Source organism: Trichosurus vulpecula, chromosome 5 (assembly GCF_011100635.1).
Source record: "Trichosurus vulpecula isolate mTriVul1 chromosome 5, mTriVul1.pri, whole genome shotgun sequence".
In the NCBI taxonomy this organism is placed as follows: domain Eukaryota; kingdom Metazoa; phylum Chordata; class Mammalia; order Diprotodontia; family Phalangeridae; genus Trichosurus; species Trichosurus vulpecula.
In genome coordinates this window covers 207,184,691-207,205,315 of record NC_050577.1, presented here as the reverse complement: position 1 = coordinate 207,205,315, position 20,625 = coordinate 207,184,691, and the positions used below count along the sequence as shown (strand labels likewise).

The 20,625-nt window shown below is 38.7% G+C and overlaps 1 protein-coding gene across 1 annotated transcript in view; it reads left to right on the top strand.

Moving 5' to 3' along the window:
• Positions 1 to 6,484: 6,484 nt before the first annotated feature.
• The window catches only part of LOC118851176 (prostaglandin-E(2) 9-reductase-like), a 33,923-nt gene continuing 19,782 nt past the window's right edge, over positions 6,485 to 20,625 (top strand). Inside the window, exons 1-3 of the mRNA XM_036760695.1 lie at positions 6,485 to 6,607; positions 13,433 to 13,600; positions 15,683 to 15,799. Of these exons, the coding sequence (XP_036616590.1) occupies positions 6,521 to 6,607; positions 13,433 to 13,600; positions 15,683 to 15,799 (372 nt within the window). The 5' untranslated portion in view covers positions 6,485 to 6,520. The remainder of the gene's footprint in view (positions 6,608 to 13,432; positions 13,601 to 15,682; positions 15,800 to 20,625) is intronic.

Genomic DNA, 20,625 nt, shown 5'->3' with positions numbered 1-20,625 from the left:
AGTGGGGAAATATAAAACATAAAATGGAGATGAAAATTGGGAAGGAGGGCAGTGAGTTAAGCTGGGCGTAAATATGCTTAGGGCCTCTAATGAAATAGCAATTCTATCTTAGGAGTGAAAATCTTGAGGGAAGATCCCTGAGAAAAGAGTTTGAGATGGGTAAAGTCAAGAGGTGGAGTGATCCAGAGGGTGAGTTGAACTGGGAATGAAGTGAGCATGGCTGGGGTCAGTCACTGAGTGCACAAGCATCATTAAGCTCCTTCCCTGTGCCAGGCACTGTGCTAAGAGCTGATGATATGAGGGAAGGCAAAAAACAAAACCCCAAAACAAGAAACCCAACCCCCAAAACTAGTCCCTCCACTCAGAGGAGCTCACAGTGTAGCAACGTGCAATAATTATGAACAAACAAGATATATATAGTAGAAACTGGAGATAATTCCATATAAAAGGCACTAAAATTGAGGATGGATGAGGCTTTTTATAAAAGAAGGGACTTCAGTTGAAACTTCAAGGAAGCCAGGGTATAGGAGATAGGGAGAGAGAGAATTTTAGGCTAGGCAGAGAGACAGTGAAAATTCCTGGAAGGAGTTAGGAGATGGAATTTTGTGTGCAAGGAATAGAAAGGAGACCAATGTCATTGGATTAAAGAGTAGAGTGGGGATGGGGAGGGATTTAGGTGTAAGAAGACTTGAAAGGTTAGAAGGATCCAGGTTTTGAAGGGTTTTAAATACCAAATAGAGATTTTTATATTAGATCTTAGAGGTGATAGGGAGCTATTGGAGTTGACTGGAGGAATGATATGGCCATATCTGCATTTTAGGAAGGTCATTTTGATTGCTGTGTAGAAAATGAATTGAAGGGGAAGAGACTTGTGGAAGAGTGGTAAACCAGAAGCTACTGCAATAGTCCAGGCAGGAGATAATGAGGGCTTGCACTAGGTGGTGGCAGTATCAGAGGTAAGAAGGGGGCATATAGTTAAGGGTATATTATATGTTAAGAAAACAAAATTGACAGAACTTGACAACAGATTTTTATGAGAAGGGAGAAAGTGAAGGGTCAAGGATGACACCTAGTTTGCAAGCCTGGGTAACTGGGAGGATGGTGTACACTTGAGAGTAATAGGAAAGTTAGGAAGAAGGCAAGATTTTGGGGGAAAGATAATGAATTCAGTTTTGTGGTCTCACTTGACTTGGTGATCCCAGATAGGACTAATCAGGAGGGCAGGCCCTAGCTAGGGTGGAGGCATCTTGGGTTATTCAAGTCTGTTGATGAGGAGATGGCCAACTCCAGAGAGTGAATCAAGCTGAGAGGTACAGAGACACACTTTTAGACATGGCCACTGTGAGAATTCATTTTGCTAGATAACATTTATTTGTAACCAGATTTTTTTCTTTTTCTCCCTATTTTTAATTGGGCGAAGGGCAATGGAAGGGAGAGAAAGTGGCTAGCAATAATGATGTAAAAAGAGAGGGCACCCTTGCATCAGTTTAAAAGAAAGAGAGATGTTTATAAGGAAGTATAAACAAGCAGGGTAGTTTTGAAAGTACTGTGTAGAATTTATTATATGAGTTTTAAAAAAGATTTCGATGCTATTGAAATTCATGGTTTCATATAGAATCCTTCTTTTTATTTTCTGCTATGTGAAAGGAAGGAAGGAAACAAGCATTTATTAAGTGCCTACTATGTGCCAGGCGTGGTGCTAAGCACTTTTCAAATATTATCTCGTTTGATCCTCACAACACCCCTGGGAAGGAGGTGCTATTATTATCCCCATTTTATAGTCAAGGAAACTTGAAACAGACAGAGATTAATTGACTTGCCTGAGTCACTCAGCTAGTAAGTGTCTGAGGCTGGATTTGAACTGAAATCTTCTGGGCTTCAGACCCAGAGCTTTATCTACTCTATTTGTGTCTAAGGTGAGAATTTTTTTTAAAGCACTCAGTTTGCCTTTAAGGCAGTGGGGAGGGATTTAGTTATTGGAATTGAAACTTGTATTTTTGGTCTTGATGTCTAAACTAGGGAGAATCAAAAGAGAAAGAAAATGATTAAAGCAATGACATTGATGCAATAATTTCAAATCAAATATTAGCAAAAAGGCTACAGCAACATATGAAAAATATTATAAACTATGACCAGGTCGGATTTATATCAGAAATGCAGGGATGATTCAATATTAAGAAAACTAAGACTGGAATAGACCATGTTAATAGCAATAATAATTTAAGTCACATGATCATATCAATAGATGCTGAAAAACTTTTGATAAAATTCAACACCAATTTCTTTGAAGAATACTAGAAAGCATAAGAATATGTAACTCTTTCCTTAATATGGTAAGTGGTGATATAAATATAATAAAATTGATAATATGGTAAGAAGTATCTATCTAAAACCAAGTGTCAGAGTGATAGTTGATGAGAAAAAACTGGATGCCTTTGCATTAAGATCAAGGGTAATGCAAAGATTTTCATTATCACTGTTATTATTTGATATTGTGTTAGACATGAAACTTATAGCAATAAGACAAGAAAAAGACATTGAAGGAATAAGCATATGCAAAGAGGAAACAAAACAAATGCCCTTTTTCAGATGATATGATGATTACTTAGAGATGATACTTAGGGAGCCTTACAGAGTCAACTAAATATTAATTGAAATAATTAATGACTTTAACAAAATCATGAAATATAAAATACAATCACGTAAATCATCAGCCTTTCTGTATATTACCAACAAAACTTAGCAGAAAGATACAGAAAGAGAAATCATTTAAAATACTTCCATTTATCTTTTTCTCTACTTAATAGTATTTTATTTTTTCCAGTTACATGTAAAGATAGTTTTCCACATTCACTTTTATAAGATTTTGAGTTCCAAATTTTTTTCTCCCTCCTTCCCTCTCCTCCCCCCTCCCCAAGCAATGTGATATAGGCTATACATGTACAATCATATTTAACATATTTCCACATTAGTCATGTTGTGAAAGAAGAATCTGAACAAAAGGGAGAAAGAAAAAAAGAGAGGAAGTAGTATGTGTTAATCTGCATTCAGACTCCATAGTTCTTTCCCTGGATGTGGATTCCATTTTCCATAATGGGTCTTTTGGAATTGTCTTGGATCATTGTATCAAGGGCTATCAAAGTTGATCATTGCGCAATGTTCCTGTTACTGTGTACAATGTTCTACTGGTTCCACTCAGTTCACTCAGCATCAGTTCATGTAAGTCTTTCCAGGTTTTTCTGAAGTCTGCCTGCTCATCATTTCTTATACCACAACAATATACATTCATTACATTCATATACCTCAACTTGTTCAGTCATTTCCTAATTTTCAATTCTTTGCCACTACAAAAAAAGCTGCTGTATTTTGTACATGTAGATCCTTTCCCCTTTTTTATGATCTCTTTGCAATATAGACTTAGTATTGGCATTGCTGGACAATTTTATAGCGCTTTGGGCATAGTTCAAATTGCTTTCCAGAATGGTTGGATCAGTTCACAACTCCACCAATAATGCATTAGTGTCCCAATTTCCCCACATCTTCTCCAACACTTATAATTTTCCTTATAGGTGTGAGGTGGTACCTCAAAAAACTTTTGAACTCAGGTCCTCCTGACTCCAGGGCCAGTGCTCTACTCACTGTGCCACCTAGCTGCCCCCTCCTCAGAGTACTTTTAATTTGCATAAAATACTTTCCTTTAAAATAATTTTGTAGAAAGCATAAAATACTTGGGAGTTTAGCTACTAAGACATACAGAACTATATGACTATAACTACAAACAATCTTTATGAAAATAAAGTAGACCTAAACAATTGGAGAAATGTAAATTGTTCAGGTAGTTTGAATCAATATAACAAAACTGATAATACTCTTTAAAGTAACTTATTTATTCAATGTCATACCAATCAAACAATCCAAGTACTATTTTGAAGAGCTAGAAAAAAAATAACAATGAAATTCTTCTGGAGCTGGGGTTCATAACCTTTGTTGGCATCACGGACCCCTTTGGTAATACCTGTGGACCTTTTCTCAAAATAATGTTTTTAAATGCACGAAATAGAATACATAGGCCTACAAAAGAAATCAATTATATTCAAATAAACAAACGATTTTTCCTATCCAAGTTCATAGACCACCTTGAAACCTAAGGACATCTTGGGGTCCATGTACTGAGGTTTAGAACCTCCTAATCTGAAGAACAAAGGTCAAAAATCTTGAAAAGGAAGAAAGGAAAGGGGCCTAGCAGTAGCAAATCTCAAAGTGTAGGAACAATTTCAAAGTAAGAGCCATATGAAAAATATTACAAATCACTAATAATCAGAGAACTGCAAATTAGAGTAACTTTGAAATTCCATTTATTGGAATTCTACATATTAGAGTGACAAAGGTAACAAAAAAAGGAAATAATAAATGTTGAAGGGGATGCCTTAGCAGGCCTGAGCCTGAACCTTAAAATTATACTCATATGCCTACAACTGGTTATCTAATTAAGCATAGCACTCAAGGAGCAGCTAGGTGACCCAGTGGATAGAGCCATTTCTCTGCCATTTCATCTCAGTCTCAACTCTGTGGACAACTCCATCAAGGTCCTATCTCCTGGCAAACCAGGCCATGACTTGGGGCTCTGCCAGTCAACCACTCCAACATCTTTGCCAAGAAAGCTGCAAATGGGCTCACATATGAATGAAATCACTCAACAACACAGCACCCAATCCAATATTATGGGAATATGCATACTTCAGTGCATAATATGAATAATCTCAGCATAATGTTATTCGTGACATTTTTGTAGCAGTTGAACAGCAGGGCTTTTCAAAAATAGCATTTGTGATATAAATCTTGTAAATCAACATGATTGGGTGCTTGGGTGCCTGTGCTTGGACTCCAGTTGCAAAATCCCATTTTTCCCTAGCCTCAAGATATTATCCGTGCCAGCTTTTCCCCAGTCCAAAGACACTATACCTAGCAATTACTCATGAGTGGGCCCTAGCCATGTACTTATCTTTCTCCCTAGAACAGTAACAAGCTATACCTGTAAGAATTCCACTGGATTATCTATGCCACCTCCCTACCTCATTACATAAATCTGGCCTCCTCATTGTGTATACCTTAGACTTCAGAGAGATGTATACTATCTACATCTATATTGTCAAACAAGACATTAATAGGTGGCAGACTGGGCATTCCTCAGTCAGTCCTGACTGCTAGTTAACTTAGTGAAGTAGCAGGCCTAAAACAATACCTCCCTGTTCCCATCCTTGAGCTTTCCCTGGTGAACTCTGGGTAAACTGCCTGTGCTGTAGGTACAAAAAGTGCATGTTCCTTTAAGAACTGGCCACTCCTTAACCACTCCCTAATCCATCTCCACATCACCTAGTTAGCATATTCCAAACATGTTTTCCTATAGTTTATCCTGTATAAACTTTAACTGTACCCACAGGTTCCTTAAGAAGTTTTGCCCACTGAAAAGCGTAAAAATAAATCTTTTCCCCCTAGACTTAAAGAATGATTGAATCCATGGATTCATTCCAGGAGACCGTGTCCAGTACTCAGGTCCTTGAGGAGTTCCCAAATGTATAAAACTGCATCAAACCCCATAGAGGAAAATGCTCTTCAGAAACTAAATCAAACTAAATCAAAAAAGAAAACAAATTAGAAACTAGATTTAAAAAATAAACAATCAAACTGTAAAACCAGTGGAAGTATTTAAAAAATATGCACCAAACAATATAAAAAGAAAAGTTTCCAAAAATATTAAGAAATGCTGAGCTGAACTCAGCTCAAAACTCAAAATGGCAAAGGTAAAGAAAAAAAAAAACATTTTTAGTGATAATATTACGATAAACCTATTTAAAAGCACAAGTAACAGAAAAAAATTAATTCCTTTTATCAATATCTAACCACAAGGAGATTGTGGCAAGCAAGGCAGATCCAGCTATTAGTACACATGCCTGGAGAACTCTTTCTGCTACAAGGGCAGTTTCACTTTCCTTTGGGGGCATTGCTTCCTTTCATACTCAGTGTGTACTGCCTTCCAAGGCAGAGGCACAAAAAGACTGCCCCTATCAGCTCACCTCCTGAGCTTTCCTCTCTCTTCCCCCTTCCCATCACTCCTCCCTCTTTGTGATCTCTTGCTCTCTGCCTCCTTCTTTTCTCTTCTTGGGCTCTGCCCCTTTCTTCCCTCCCTGTGTCTCCCTCCTACCTCCTCCTTTCTCACACTCTGATCCCACCATCCTTTAGGAATAACTACCCAAAAAGGGGATGACAATCAAATTTAAGTCAAATGGAGACTTTATTTACTCAAACATTTCAGTGTAGCCACATTTCTAGGGAAGTTGTAAAGAGATGATTCTTCACTTGATGTTCCCACCGCCCCACTGATGCAACTTTAAAAACAAGCTACTCCCTCTGAGCTTTATTGGGCAATAGAGTAAAATAGCCAAGGCGTCAATTAGTCTTTGCCTCCTTCCGGGAGTTTTCTGACTGCACAGAATTGACCTGACCTGTGAGGTGAAAAGAAATGGCTCTTTCCAGTTCTCATAGGGTGACAATGAATGATGGGAATACCATCCCAGTGCTGGGATTTGGTACTTACGGACCTAGAACTGTAAGTATAGGGAGGAGTGAGGTTGTGTGTGAGGGTGAGTAGAACACTGGGAGGGGAGATGAAGTCTGAACTATCCTAATTCCTTTCTCATACCACCCAGTATGGCGCTAGAGACTCTTTGAGGTAGAAATAAACAATTACGTATCAAATGCAGGATAGTGAATTTCTGTATAAACCTGACACTGTGGTAAATGTACCACATCTCGAATTTAGCCACCACAGGCTGGCCACAGAGACCCCTGGGAGTTGTAGTTCTTCCCAGGCTGGGAAATGAGAGCTAACATGAGATCAGCCCTCAGAAAGGAAGGAGGAAGGTTTTTCACTAAGCCCAGAGTTTGAAAAAGTACTTAGGTGTGTGAGGAGACGAGATGAGCGTCTGTGGCACACAGTGTCTGCTATATCTGCCTTTTGCCTCTTCGGCACCTTCAGAGATGACATTTAAATGGATGAGCAGAGAGATGTGGGGCTGTGTATTATTATGCAGGCTCGCTCCAGGAGCCAGAGTGCTGAGAGAAAAGCATAGGTCCTGCCCCGTGCCTTACTTCTGCTTATTCGTGTATTTAACAAAAATCTATTAAAGAATATTTCCCAGATTTAATATTATTTTTAGTATAGTTATAAATTGTATAACATATACATAAACTTATATAAAATTAATTTAATTTTAATTTTATTACATTCATTTTTGATATTATTTTTCACCTGTGGTTACTTGGTCCTTAATGTTGGCGGGTGTTCCTGGATTGAAGCCTTAGGACGAAATGGAAACCATACGGGAGAAAGGGAATTTGCCCAAGGCAAAGCAAGGAGCTCTGTTTTGAGGCCATAGGCACAGAAGTACAAGCCTTTTCATAATTATGCTTACAATCACAAAATTATTATGAACGTGCACCATCTTTGAGGTAAAGCTGTACTGTGATACTTGAGAAACTGGTTATTGCTGAAGATCCCTGCCCCACACCCCCAGTTTGCATAAGAAAGAATGGACTTATCTTGCCATTTGGCATTCAGCAAATGTCCCTGGGGCTCCTGTGACTGCTCCAAGGAATGTCAATAGATAAGACTCAGAGCCTGAACTAATTAACCAGAAGAAAAACCTGACTAACAGTCTCTTTGTTTTCTGAGTAGGCTCAGAGATGTCTCTATCTTATGTCAACAAACCCAGATGGAGAATTCCTTGGTCTGTCCATGGCCATTAAGGGTGAAAACCTTGGCCCCAGACATTATCTTGAATTATGTGACTTTTCCTTATCCATATATTTTATGGGCATATACTGTTGTACCAGAAGCGAGCGAGACACACCACAGAGTATAAGTTTTAAGTGGAGAATTTATTAGCCGGCGGCCATTGGGGTACTGCACCACAAATCAATGGCCCTGGATTGGGGTGATGGCTTGACTTATATAGGACATGTGGGGGTACAGGGTGGGAAAACAGGCACAAAAGCCCTGGCTGATCAAAAGATTCAGTCAGGTTATTGTACTAGTGGGATAATCTCATTTACATTCCTTGGTGGAGTCATGGAGCCCCCCAGGGATCTCTGCTAGAAAGGGTCTGCCAGGTTATCCTTCAGTGGGATGGTCCTATATATTGACATTCCTTGGTGGAGTCATGGAGTCCCAGGGGTTTTGCTAAATGCCAAAGATATCTGAGTCCATTCTTTCTGGGGGTGCTTGTCAGTAGCTAGGGATTACTCAGGGGTTCCTAATTTTCCTTGTATTACAATACCATGTTGTGGAATGTTAATGGCAAATTGGACACAGAGATCCTGGGTTGTAATTTCATTTGACACTTTGTCAGCTATCTGATTTGTTGTATTTACAATCTATTCCATTAAGGAAGCTCCTCTTCTTGTATCATGGTCATAAAAGTGAGGTAACACAGGCTTGCCAGGTCTGCTAAAATAACATGTAAGTTTCAAGAGATAATTAACCACTACACCCGGGTTTTGTATAAATATGTCCCCTTCAGTCCTGTTTGTGGCCGGTCTGATTTGGGTCGCTAATACTCCGGATGGTCACTGGCTAATAAATTCTCCATTTAAAACTTATACTCTGTGACATGTCTTGCTCGCTGTCGGTATAACAGTACCACAAACAAGGGCTTTATAAGAGTAACTGGTTGCACCCTATCTATGGACATAAACTACTTATTGAACCTGCGCACTTGTGTAGTCTTTGGAAGATGGGTGGATGGATTGTCCAGACTTCTTGTGGGTGAGGACAAGGCAAATTCATATGCAGGAAATGAAGGGCCACCCTGAGGGAACCTGGATATTGACGTAGTCTGAGCACTGGGGAAAAAAAAGTGCACAGAAGGCAAAGCTATTACTTGGTGCTGTGTGTGAATATTACTGCTGTGTGAATATTTCAACTAGTAAAGGGGAATGAAACAGAAAGGTAATAGTCATGTGTGTGTGTGTGTGCGCGCACATGCACGCTTGTGTGTGTGCATTTTGATTAACATCTGAGCACAGATGGGAGCTAGCCAAAAGGTTTCCTCCAGCCCCCTCCCTCTCTGCTTGCGCATACTGGTGTCCAGAAGGCAGGCAGTTTATTTCTTCCTTCATTCAGGGTGGCAGGGCTCTTGAAGTAGTTTGGGGTGTGGGGGGAAATAGCCCAGCTGAGGAGAGACCAAGAGCCACAGCTCTGAACCCATTCTCTCCCTAGGTGTCACTGTCTCACTGTCAGACATTCTTTGTCTGCCTCTTCCCTTTTCTGAGGTGAAATGGGGAGTTTTGGACAGGGGGCAGGGATGGGGAAGGGACTTGTTTTAGGGTGCAGTTATCTACATAAAATTTTATGATTGTTGAGGTTACATAGGGTGAAAGTCTGGACTTCTTGATTGAGTAGCTGGGAAAGGGTACAAGCCCAAGCAGGACTACCCTAACAAGAAAACAGAACATGATATTTGAGGATCTTCAAGCTAGGAAGAACAAAATGGAATCACTTTAATATTTTCTGATCTGTTAGCTAAGACACTGCTCTTAATTTCAAGAAACTCACAACCTAAAAGAGAAATAAGACACAAATGCAGAAAAATATAAATATATTATATGATAATTGCATTAGAGAGCTATACCAGAAAGTATTTTGAGAAGTTTGAAGTATAGACTAATACCCAAGGGGGAAGAGGGAGAGATGGAATAAGGGAAGGCTTTCTGGACAAAATGATATTTAAATTGAGCTTTGTGTTATGGTTTATTTTTAATACTGTTCCAGTAGCCCTTTATTCATATTATAACTTGATTGCATTATAAGTAAAGTAAATATATATTACATACGTATATAATATTTTTGCTTTTCTGCATTTGTTCTTGATCTTAAGTCATGATCAGTTTTTGCAAAGGAGTCATACACAGTTGAGAAATCATTAGAGGTCTATCACATCTAATTTATCTAAGATTCATTCATGTTCTTAATTTTTCATTTATTTTTTGTTATATTTATATAGGGCTGATGGGGTAAATTGAAGTCTCTCATTATTATAGTTTTATGGTTTGTTTCTCCTTGTAATCATTTAGTTTTTCCTTTGTTTTTAATAGTTGTGCCATTGATCACATATGTATTAAGTGTGAAATCAATTATTGTGCTACCTTTCAGTAAAATGTAGTTTTCTTTTTATCTCTTTTAAATTAAGTCTATTTTCACTATTGACTTAACTAAAATCATAATTGTTACCCTGGATATTTTGTATTCAGCTGAGTCATAACCGATTTTGTCCTAACCCCTCTTTTTAAGTCTTTGTGAGTCTGTTTCTAGGATGATTCTTGTAAACAATGTATTGTTGGATTTTGTTTTCCAAATCCATTCCAACTTCTATTTTATGGATGAATTCATCCCATTCACATTCACTTTATTTTCTCATTTTAACATTTCTTTTGACCTTGTTTTAAGAACTGTGTTGTCTCCTACAATCATTCATTTCTGTTTGGTCCATTGTGCTTTTTAGAAAGTTTGTTACTAAAGTTTTGTACTTCTTCTGTTAAGCTATTGCTCTTTCACCCAGTTTTCTTCTCCATAATTCTGATTTCTTTTATAATAACTTTTTAAAATTCTTATCATTTTTTAAAACAAATTAGAAGTTTTCTTTGGACAAGCTTTTTTTCTTTGTGGTTTTGATTATAGAAGTTTTTATATTATTCTGTTTTGGTTTGTGCCTTTGTGATCTCTGCATGTATAAAAGTTTTTTATTTTAATTTTTGTTTAATTCATTTTTGTTTCTGAGGCCTTAAGGGTTGAGTTCTAGGTTTCCTCTACTCTGGGGGATCAGATCAAGTTGAGTACCTTTCCTTTACAAGCTCTGTTGTCTTTCTTTAGCCCTTTTTCTTCACTATTTACTCCAAAGTTTTCCTCTCTTGTGGTCAGCCTTAGTTAATAGCTTTTCTTTTGAGGAGAGAGAGAGAGAGAGAGAGAGAGAGAGAGAGAGAGAGAGAGAGAGACCTTTTATTTCATTCTTGGTTATTCTATAAATGCCCTCCTCTGGTGGGAGAAACCTTACTGAAGGCTATTCCTTAAGAAGAGAGAGATGGAGAGAAGTTAAAGTTCTTTTCTGCCACAATCTTTTTTTCTGCTTTCTATTCTCTCTTCAAAATATAGTTATAGTGTGTATTATGTGTGGGAAAAGCTGCTGAACCTGGTGCTATGTTCCCCACAACCCATAATTTTATTTCCTGAAAATCATTTTGGGATGTATAACTGTAGCAACAATGGGACTAGCAGCCGCTGTGGCTGTGTAAGACCAACAACACCAGCACATAGGAGTGCTGCTAGCACAGTTTCTTTGATCTTTTTTAAAGAAAAAAACTTAAAGGAGTTAGTAATCTCACTTTAATCAAACATACATATATCATTCACTTAGTTCAGGGGAAAAAGTCAGCACCCTGTACTTCAGAAAAAACATAAACAGAAATTACAAGCAGAAAAAAATAACACAAATCAACAGACAGGCTTCTAACTGTCTGACCAAAGCTATACATACAAAGTTACCAGAGAGAGAGGCACCAACATCTGGGTTTTTAAAGCTGGAGGGCTCCCTAACAGCTACCCAGAATCTCCATACCAACACTCTTCCATTGAGTGAGCACCAAACAAAATGCTAACCTCAGAGTATTTATACACTTCTCCAGGGTCAGAGCACTTCACACTTCTCAAGGGCTTTACTCCTCTTGAGGGTTTCACACGTGACCTAACTAGTAAAAGGGTGTGAGCCTTCCTACAAACAAAGGAAAGACTAAATCAAAAGTGCTTGATTGCCTCAGTGCTGAGAAACACTCCAAAACAAAAGACAGCAAAAAGTCCCACTTTGCTTGCCATTACAATATCATGCACCCTAATATTACATATAATGTTTGTTGTTGTTTAGTTGTGTCTGATTCTTTGTGAGTCCATGGACCACAGCACACCAGGAACTTCTGTCCTGCTCTCTCTCCAAGTCTGTACAAATTCATGTCTAGCTTTAGTATATGACTTTCCAGTGAATAGGCTGAATTAATTAATAATGACAGATTTGATCTCTTTGTTTTCTAAGGGAATCTCAAAAGTCTTCTGAGTGCCACAATTCTGTGGTGCTTAGTTTTCCTTATAGTACAACTCTCACAGCCATACATACATAGAATACACATTACAATTCAAAGCACCACTTAACAGGCTGCTTCAAATCAAGCAAACTCTAGCAAAAGTAAAAAACAATACCTAAGAACAACATGCATGCAACACTACATATACATATAATAAAGTACTAAGTGTTATTATATATAATTCAAAAATAAGTTACATTGAACTGAGCAAGTGGTTGTTGGCAAAAATCTCACTACCAATATTTTTGTACTTGTATCGTTTGTCCTCTTATCCTTATTAGTATGGTAGCTGAGGTTATAGGTATAAAATCCCTAACTTTAATTCTAAACTTTCTGTCTTGTTCCTTTAGGTGACTCTAGAATTTTAATTTAAATGTGTAGTCATGGAGAGCAGAAGTCAAGTTAATTTTCTTTTTTTTCCAATCCATGATTTGTAGTGATTCTCTTAAGTTTATATTGTTTCATTTTCCCCCCCAATGCACAAAAAGTCTTCTCCCAAACTTTTTATCATTGAAAGCTTTTCTCCTTCTCCTTTAGGCCTTACTGACTTTGCAATGTGAATTAGTATTGCTCAGTTTTCTGGCATAGTACTCTGCTGTCTTGCAGAAGGCTGGAACTCAATATACTTTAAACAAAACATTTTATTAAACCATGGGCTGTGGGAGGAGGAAAGGCATGGAATGTAGCAGCAGATCCTAAAACTGAAATCTAAAGACAAAACTCCAAGTCAGGGGTGGGGAACCTGGGGCCTCAAGGTCACATGTGGTCTCCTAGATTCTTGGGTGTGGCCTTTTGACTGAGTCCATGTTTCATACAACAAATTCTTTTATTAAGAGGATTTGTTCTGTGAAGTTTGGATTCAGTCAAAGGGCCACACTTGAGGACCTAGAGTGCCACATGTGGCCTTGAGACTGCAGGTTCCCCACCCATGGACTAAGCCAAAGAATTCAGCTGACCTGGGCAGATGTGTATCTGGCAAAATATCTAATTCTCTCTATTGCTTAATAGCCACATACTTCTTAGAATGGCCAGATGGAAAAATAAGCATCAGGATGTAAAGAAAAGAAATGACAAAATGCAGCTGTTCCAGGAAAAACTTGAATAATACTTGGCCAAGATAAAGACAAGCAAGGGAGAAAATGGAGGGAAGGAGAAACAATAGTTTAAGTACCATGTTTAGGGAAGGAGATCCATTGGGCTAATGTGTCTTTATTCAGGTTGAAATTCTCTCCCTTTGAATTCCTAGGTTCCCAAAAGTGAAAGTGAGATGGCCACAAAGCTGGCTATTGAAGTGGGCTTCCGCCATATTGATGGGGCTTTCTTTTATGGAAATGAAAAAGAAGTTGGGCAGGCAATCCAAGCAAAGATGGCAGATGGGACAGTGACCAGAGAGGACATATTCTACACAGGGAAGGTATGTGAGATTTTTTTCGTGGTAAAAAAAAGTGATAAATTATAAACAATATCCTAATTGAAACAAAGAAGAATCCTCCCAACCCAAGCAATCTAAACAACAAAAATGAATTATGAAGCATAAGGGAAAAGATGAAGGCTAGCTAGTTTTGATCAGAAATAATGGAATTTAACTCCCAGTCATTTAATTTCAAAAGTAGAGTGGCCACTCAGTTAATAAGCAAGATAGTTGCTCAGGGATATTCATTAAAGAACAGACACTGTCTTTGTTCTTCAGGAGCTTACACTCTCATGAACTAGTACAAAACAGCTGCAAATTTAATTTTTCCAAATAAATAATTAAGAAATCACCTCACAGACAATGAGAGAAATGAGCACCTCCAGGAAAACCTATTAAGCAAATATAGTGACCATATTTTCTGAATTAGCAGCTGTGAGATTATCTCTCTAATTATGACATGTCAAATGTAATTTTTTTGGTATTCAGCAGACTCACTATTTTAAGCTGACAGTTTCATAACAGCACTTACCAGTTTAAATTTAGTCTTGAAGATTAAAATCTAAATTATTCCTACTTTCAGTCAGGATATAAATTCCTTGACTAAATTGTGTGAAGAATAGACAGGATGATCACTTAGCAGATTTTATTTTTAACTAATGAATCAAAAGTAGAATTAATTTGGAGGAAAAGAACATTCTTATTGTGTAATTTAGTGTTTTACAAACCTGTATTATTTTTGTAAATTAGAAATAAATTGTCTACCAGGAAGTTAAATTCCAGATTTAATGCAAAGGATATGTAGTCAATTATTGGTCATTCTTTAAAAGCAACTTATCATTGGGAAAACATAGAACAATGCCTTAAAGACAAGACAAAAGTAGACTGGAACTTCTTTTTAAGGAAGTTTACATGAGCTTAACTGCTTCTGAACAGCAGTAATGTGCATTTAAATTTGGTAGAAATTCAGTGACATCCTATTATGTAATTAAAAAGTCTCATGGACTGAATTTAAAGGTTTTCTCATAGTCTTGTCTTGCTATCCATATTTAACTGGATTTAGACAAGAAAAGGATTAAAATACACTTTAGCAATTTTTTTCTAGCTCATTCTTATTCTTTTCCTTTGGTCCCCAGTGGTGGCTAATTTCTAGCACTTCGACCTTGAAACTTAAAGAAGATGTTAGTCATTACAATGAATTTGTTGGGGGTAGGGGTTTGGATTAGAACAATCCAAACCCCTTGTTCCAATTAAATCAATTAAATTAAAGGTTTCTAAAATGAAATAGAGAGAAAAGTAAATAGTAAGGTACTAAAGTAACAGCAATGTTGCTTACCATTTCCTAAAATCCCCTCCCAAACTACAGGCATAGAAAGTTGCAAGTCTAGCCTGTTGTCTGTTGTGTGCTACTAAATCGCCTTTGTGTTCAATCTTAGGAAACAATGTAGGGAAAACCAGGCACTTACCCAACAAATAAGGTGAAGGTGAAGGTGTCATATCACAATGCCTACTTCCCTATCATCTCTTTTGACATTTGATTATGTGTCTACAGCTTCCTTGCATAGATGGAAGAAAATCTCAATAGGTTACCAAAACACAGTTTCCTGAATATTCAAAATTCTGATATTAACCTGAGTTGGGAGGATACCTCATTGTTCACTAGGTCAGGTAGATTTGGCCCAGGGAAAGCACCTCGCTCCATGACTATTTCTTCTCCTTTTTACCTTTCTAGCTCTAGGCTTGTCTAGTACTTCTTTTAAAACCCCCTGATTCAGAGATGTGTCCATACTGGGTGTACTGGGGTCAGAACCTCCTTCAACTGGCAGTTCAGGCTCTTTTGAGCCTCAGAAGAACTTTTGAAGGTAGATAGAATTCATTTATTATTCCCTCATTTTACAAACAAAGAAAGAGGCACAGAGAGATTAAGTGGCATGAACTTCAGCTAATTCACAGTTTTTCTGTAAATTGGCCACTGTGGGAACTCAGTCTGCTGTCCTGTTATTGCCACAATTTTCTGTCCTGCTTGGAATTGCTTTGGAAAAGAATACATAATGTTTACTTTGAATATTCCTTTATTCCCTTTAGCTTTGGAGTACATGCCACCGCCCAGAATTAGTCAGGCCTGCCCTGGAAGAGACCCTGAAGAACCTCCAGCTTGATTACCTTGACCTTTATATTATCCATTCTCCTATTTCTCTTAAAGTAAGTGCTAGAACCCCCTGTAGGTGTACAAAGACTTTTTGACCCCATTTATCTCTCTTGTGCCTTAGCATTTTTCAGCCCTGCTTCTATAAGAAGTGAAGGAGTGTTTTATCCTTATTCAGATTTTGTCTAGTGAGCTGCATATCAATGTTGATATGGCTGGGTGTCAGTGTCCAAATATTTAAAGTAGATGCCTACAAGTAAACATTTCCAAGGGTATTCTGATTTAACTTTAAGAGATGAGGCTGGACTTCTGGGGGTGGAGCCAAGATGGCGGCTGGAAAGCAGGGACTTGCATGAGCTCTTCAGCAGTCCCTCCAAAAACCTATAAAAAAATGGCTCTGAACAAATTCTAGAACTGCTGAACCCACAAAACAGCAGAGGGAAGCAGGGAGCCAGGCCAGGACAGCATGGATGGTCACTGGATGAGGTCTATCCCACATGGAGAGGAGGGGAGCCGAGCTCAGCATGGGCAGCAGCAGGACCAACCAGACAGGGAGCCAGGCGGAACAGGCCCTAGTGCCCTGAATCAGTGAGCTGTGGGAGTTACCAGACTTCTCAACCAAACAACACCGAAGACAACAGAGAAGGTGAGTGGGAAAAGCTGCAGGGGGCAGAGATCTCGCTGCCCCAGGGGCAGCACGGGTGATGCAGCTACAGAACTACAGCTGCAGTTACTTCCGGCCCCAGGTCCACATGGTGGGAGGAATTAAGTGGCAGATCAGAGCAGGAGTGCAGAGCCTGCTGAAGATTTGTGTCAGGTCCAGGTTGGTGGTTTTGGGGAAGGAGGAGTGCTGGTGTGGCAGAGCTGGCTGTATAGAAAGAGATCTGAAATCAACAATGCATCCTCTCAAGCTTGGAACAAAGTACTCTTTGCTCTACAAGCAGTCATACCCTGACAAAAAACTCAAGGATCAAGTAAGTTGACTGGGAACATGGCCAGGCAGCAAAAACAGATTCAGATTCAGTATCAGACTTTGGAATCCTTCTTTGGTGACAAAGAAGACCACAACATACAGCCAGAAGTCAACAAAGTCAAAGAGCCTACAACAAAAGCCTCCAAGAAAAACATGAACTGGTCTCAGGCCATGGAAGAGCTCAAAAAGGATTTAGAAAAGCAAGTTAGAGAAGTAGAGGAAAAATTGGGAAGAGAAATGAGAATGATGCAAGAAAACCATGAAAAACAAGTCAATGACTTGCTAAAGGAGACCCAAAAAAATACTGAAAAATATATTGAAGAAAACAACACTTTAAAAAATAGAATAACTCAAATGGCAAAAGAGCTCCAAAAAGCCAATGAGGAGAAGAATGTCTTTAAAGGCAGAATTAGCCAAATGGAAAAGGAGGTCCAAAAAACCACTGAAGAAAATACTACCTTAAAAATTAGATTGGAGCAAGTAGAAGCTAGTGACTTGATGAGAAATCAAGATATTATCAAACAGAACCAAAGGAATGAAAAAGTGGAAGACAATGTGAAATATCTCATTGGAAAAATGACTGACCAGGAGAACTGATCCAGGAGATATAATTTAAAAATTATTGGACTCCCTGAAAGCCATGACCAAAGAAAGAGCCTAGACATCATTTTTGAAGAAATTATCAAGAAGAATTGTCTTGATATTCTAGAGTCAGAGGGTAAAATAGAAATTGAAAGAATCCACCGATCGCCTCCTCAAAAAGATCCCGAAAAGAAAACTCCTAGGAACATTGTCACCAAATTCCAGAGCTCCCAGGTCAAGGAGAAAATACTGCAAGCAGCTAGAAAGAAACAATTTGAATATTGTGGAAAAACAATCAGGATAATACAAGATCTAGCAGCTTCCACATTAAGGGACTGAAGGGCTTGGAATACAATATTCCAGAGGTCAATGGAGCTGGGATTAAAACCAAGAATCACCTACCCAGCAAAACTGAATATCATGCTCCAAGGCAAAATATGGATTTTCAATAAAATAGAGGACTTTCAAGCTTTCTCAGTGAAAAGAGCAGAGCTGAATAGAAAATTTGACTTTCAAACACAAGAATCAAGAGAAGCATGAAAAGGTAAACAAGAAAGAGAAATTGCAAGGGACTTACTAAAGTTGAACTGTTTTGTTTACATTCCTACATGGAAAGATGATGTGTATGATTCATGAGACCTCATTATCATAGTAGCTGAATGGAATATGCATATATATATATATATATATATATATGTGTGTGTGTGTGTGTGTGTGTGTGTGTGTGTGTATGCATATATATACAAATGTGTGTCTATGTATGAATATATGTAGGTACATATAAATATATATATGTATATATATATATATACACACACACACACAAAGGGCACACGGTGAATTGAATATGAAGGGATGATATCTAAACAAATAAAATCAAATTAAGGGATAAGGGAGAAATATTTTGAGAGAGGGGAAAGGGAGAGATAGAATGGGGTAAATTATCTTGCATAAAAGTGGCAAGAAAAAGCGGTTCTCTAGGAAGGAAAGAGGTGGTAGGTGAGGAGGAATGAGTAAATCCTGCTCTCATCAGATTTGACCTGAGGAGGGAATACCATATACACTCAACTGGGTATCTTACCCCACAGGAAAGAAGGAGGAAGAAGATAAAAAAGGGGGGATGATAGAAGAGAGGGCAGACAGGGGGAGGAGGTAATCAAAAACAAACACTTTCGAAAAGGGACAGGGTCAAAGGAGAAAATTCAATAAAGGGGGATAGCTTAGGAAGGAGCAAAACATAGTTAATCTTTCACAACATGAGTATTGTGGAAGGATTTTACATAATGATACCCATGTGGCCTATGTTGAATTGCTTGCCATCTTAGGGAGGGTGGGTGGGGAGGGAAGAGGGGAGAGAATTTGGAACTCAAAGTTTTAAAAACCGTCATTCAAAAGCAACAACAACAAAAAAAAGTTTTTACATGCAACTAGGAAGTAAGTTACACAGGCAATGGGGCGTAGAAATTTATCTTGCCCTACAAGAGAAGAAGTGTGTTTCCACAATCCAGCTAGCAGCTTCTGTGGGGGTGTAAGATCCACCCACAGCCAGCACCCAGAAAGCTGCCGGCACGCTGGGAAAGCACAGGTTCTTTAATCTGCTTTAATAAGGAAAGCAAGGTTAAAGGGGTTGACAAGTTTACTTTAATCCAGCATACAGACAGCATTCACTTAGTTCAGGGGAAAAAACCGGCACCCTGAACTTCAGAAAAAAACACAAATAAATTACAAATATCAACAGACAGACCCAATACAATTCATAGTTACCAACATCTAGGTTCAGCCTGGGAGCTCAGAACAAGGGCTGGCCCCGAGTCACACGCCACGACTGCTGCGGCAAAGAGCTCCAAAAAACAGACAGCCAACCCCTTGGTTTTATATCTTTTTCAGCGTCAGGGTTGAGTCACACATGCAACTCACTCACATGACCTAGAATTGTCACAAAGAGGTGGACTTAAACCCATGTGGTCTAAAAGCCTCTGCTCTCCCAGTCATATAAAGTAGGCCCTCCCTGGAGTTAGCCCCACCTTGGGCTCCACCTTAGTTGCCAATCCACACCCACTAAGGTTTTACACCTAATAGGGGTTTGGGCCTGGGGCTTAGCACTTAGTAAGGCTCAATGAAATACACTAAATTACTCAAATGGAACAAAAGCCAAACTATTCAAGGGCACTTGTTGAACTAATTGCTAAGGAGCCCATTTTTGGTTACCAACACAAGGGGAAAGGGGGATGGGAGAGGAGTGGGGTGACAGATGGGAGGGCTGACTGGGGAATGGGGCCGCCATCTTGGAGTGGGTGGGAGGTTAGAAATGGGGAGAAAATTTGTAATTCAAACTCTTGTGAAAATCAATGCTGAAAACTAAATATATTAAATAAATTAAATTTGAAAAAAGACTAAAAAAAAAAGAGAGATGAGGCTGGTTGTGGTGTTGAATGCCTATAGTCCCTGTGTTAGGGAAATCTTTTGACTTGTTGGGAAGGGCATATAGTCCTAGCAGGGTCCAATGACTGTGGGACAAAGATAGGAGGAAAAAACTTACAGATTTATTAGAGTGCTAAGCAATCTGCTCTTGCTGATAGCAAATTCATATTCCTTTGATTTAGTATAGATTTGAGTTTTATGACTTTTAGGCTGCTTAGAGTACACTGCCAATGAGCAGCATTGTGTAGCAATTTTGGATAGCAAAAGAAAGGCATTTCACAGAAAATGCCTGGGGTGTCAGTCAAAGGAGAAAAAAGAGGTACTTGGAATGCCAGTGGTAGGATTTACTGTCAGAATGAAAAAAGATGTTCAAGAGCACACAATAAGGGACAGAGAACAAAGTTTTACAATTAGTCTTTGCCAATTGTGAACGCAGAACTTCACTATCACTTTTCCAAGGACAGGAAGAAGCTACACCAGTGGGATAAGTCCATCTTCAAGCTCATACTCTCATTGCATAGAGGTCATGGACTTTATAAAGTTAGACCACCAGGAGGTTTGGGGATTTCTACATTTTTAGTCCATCAAGAGGTCACATAATATTTGTGTTGCCTATTTTTTCTCCACACCTGTTCCTGGGAAGGCTAAGGCTGGTGGATTGCTTGAGATAGAGATTTGTGAGCTATGGTAGTGCTACTAGGTATCCATCATTCCTGCCAAGGCCAGCACAGATCTGGTGAGCCCCCCAGATTGCCTCAGGAGGAGCAAATCTGCCTAGGTTAGAAAAGAGCAAGATCATCTAATTAATTTATGATATAGTCTTTCACATATAGGCCACATGCACATTTGGAGCTTATGTTGGATAAATTATGAAGTGTTGATCAAAATCTAATTTCTTCCCTTCCA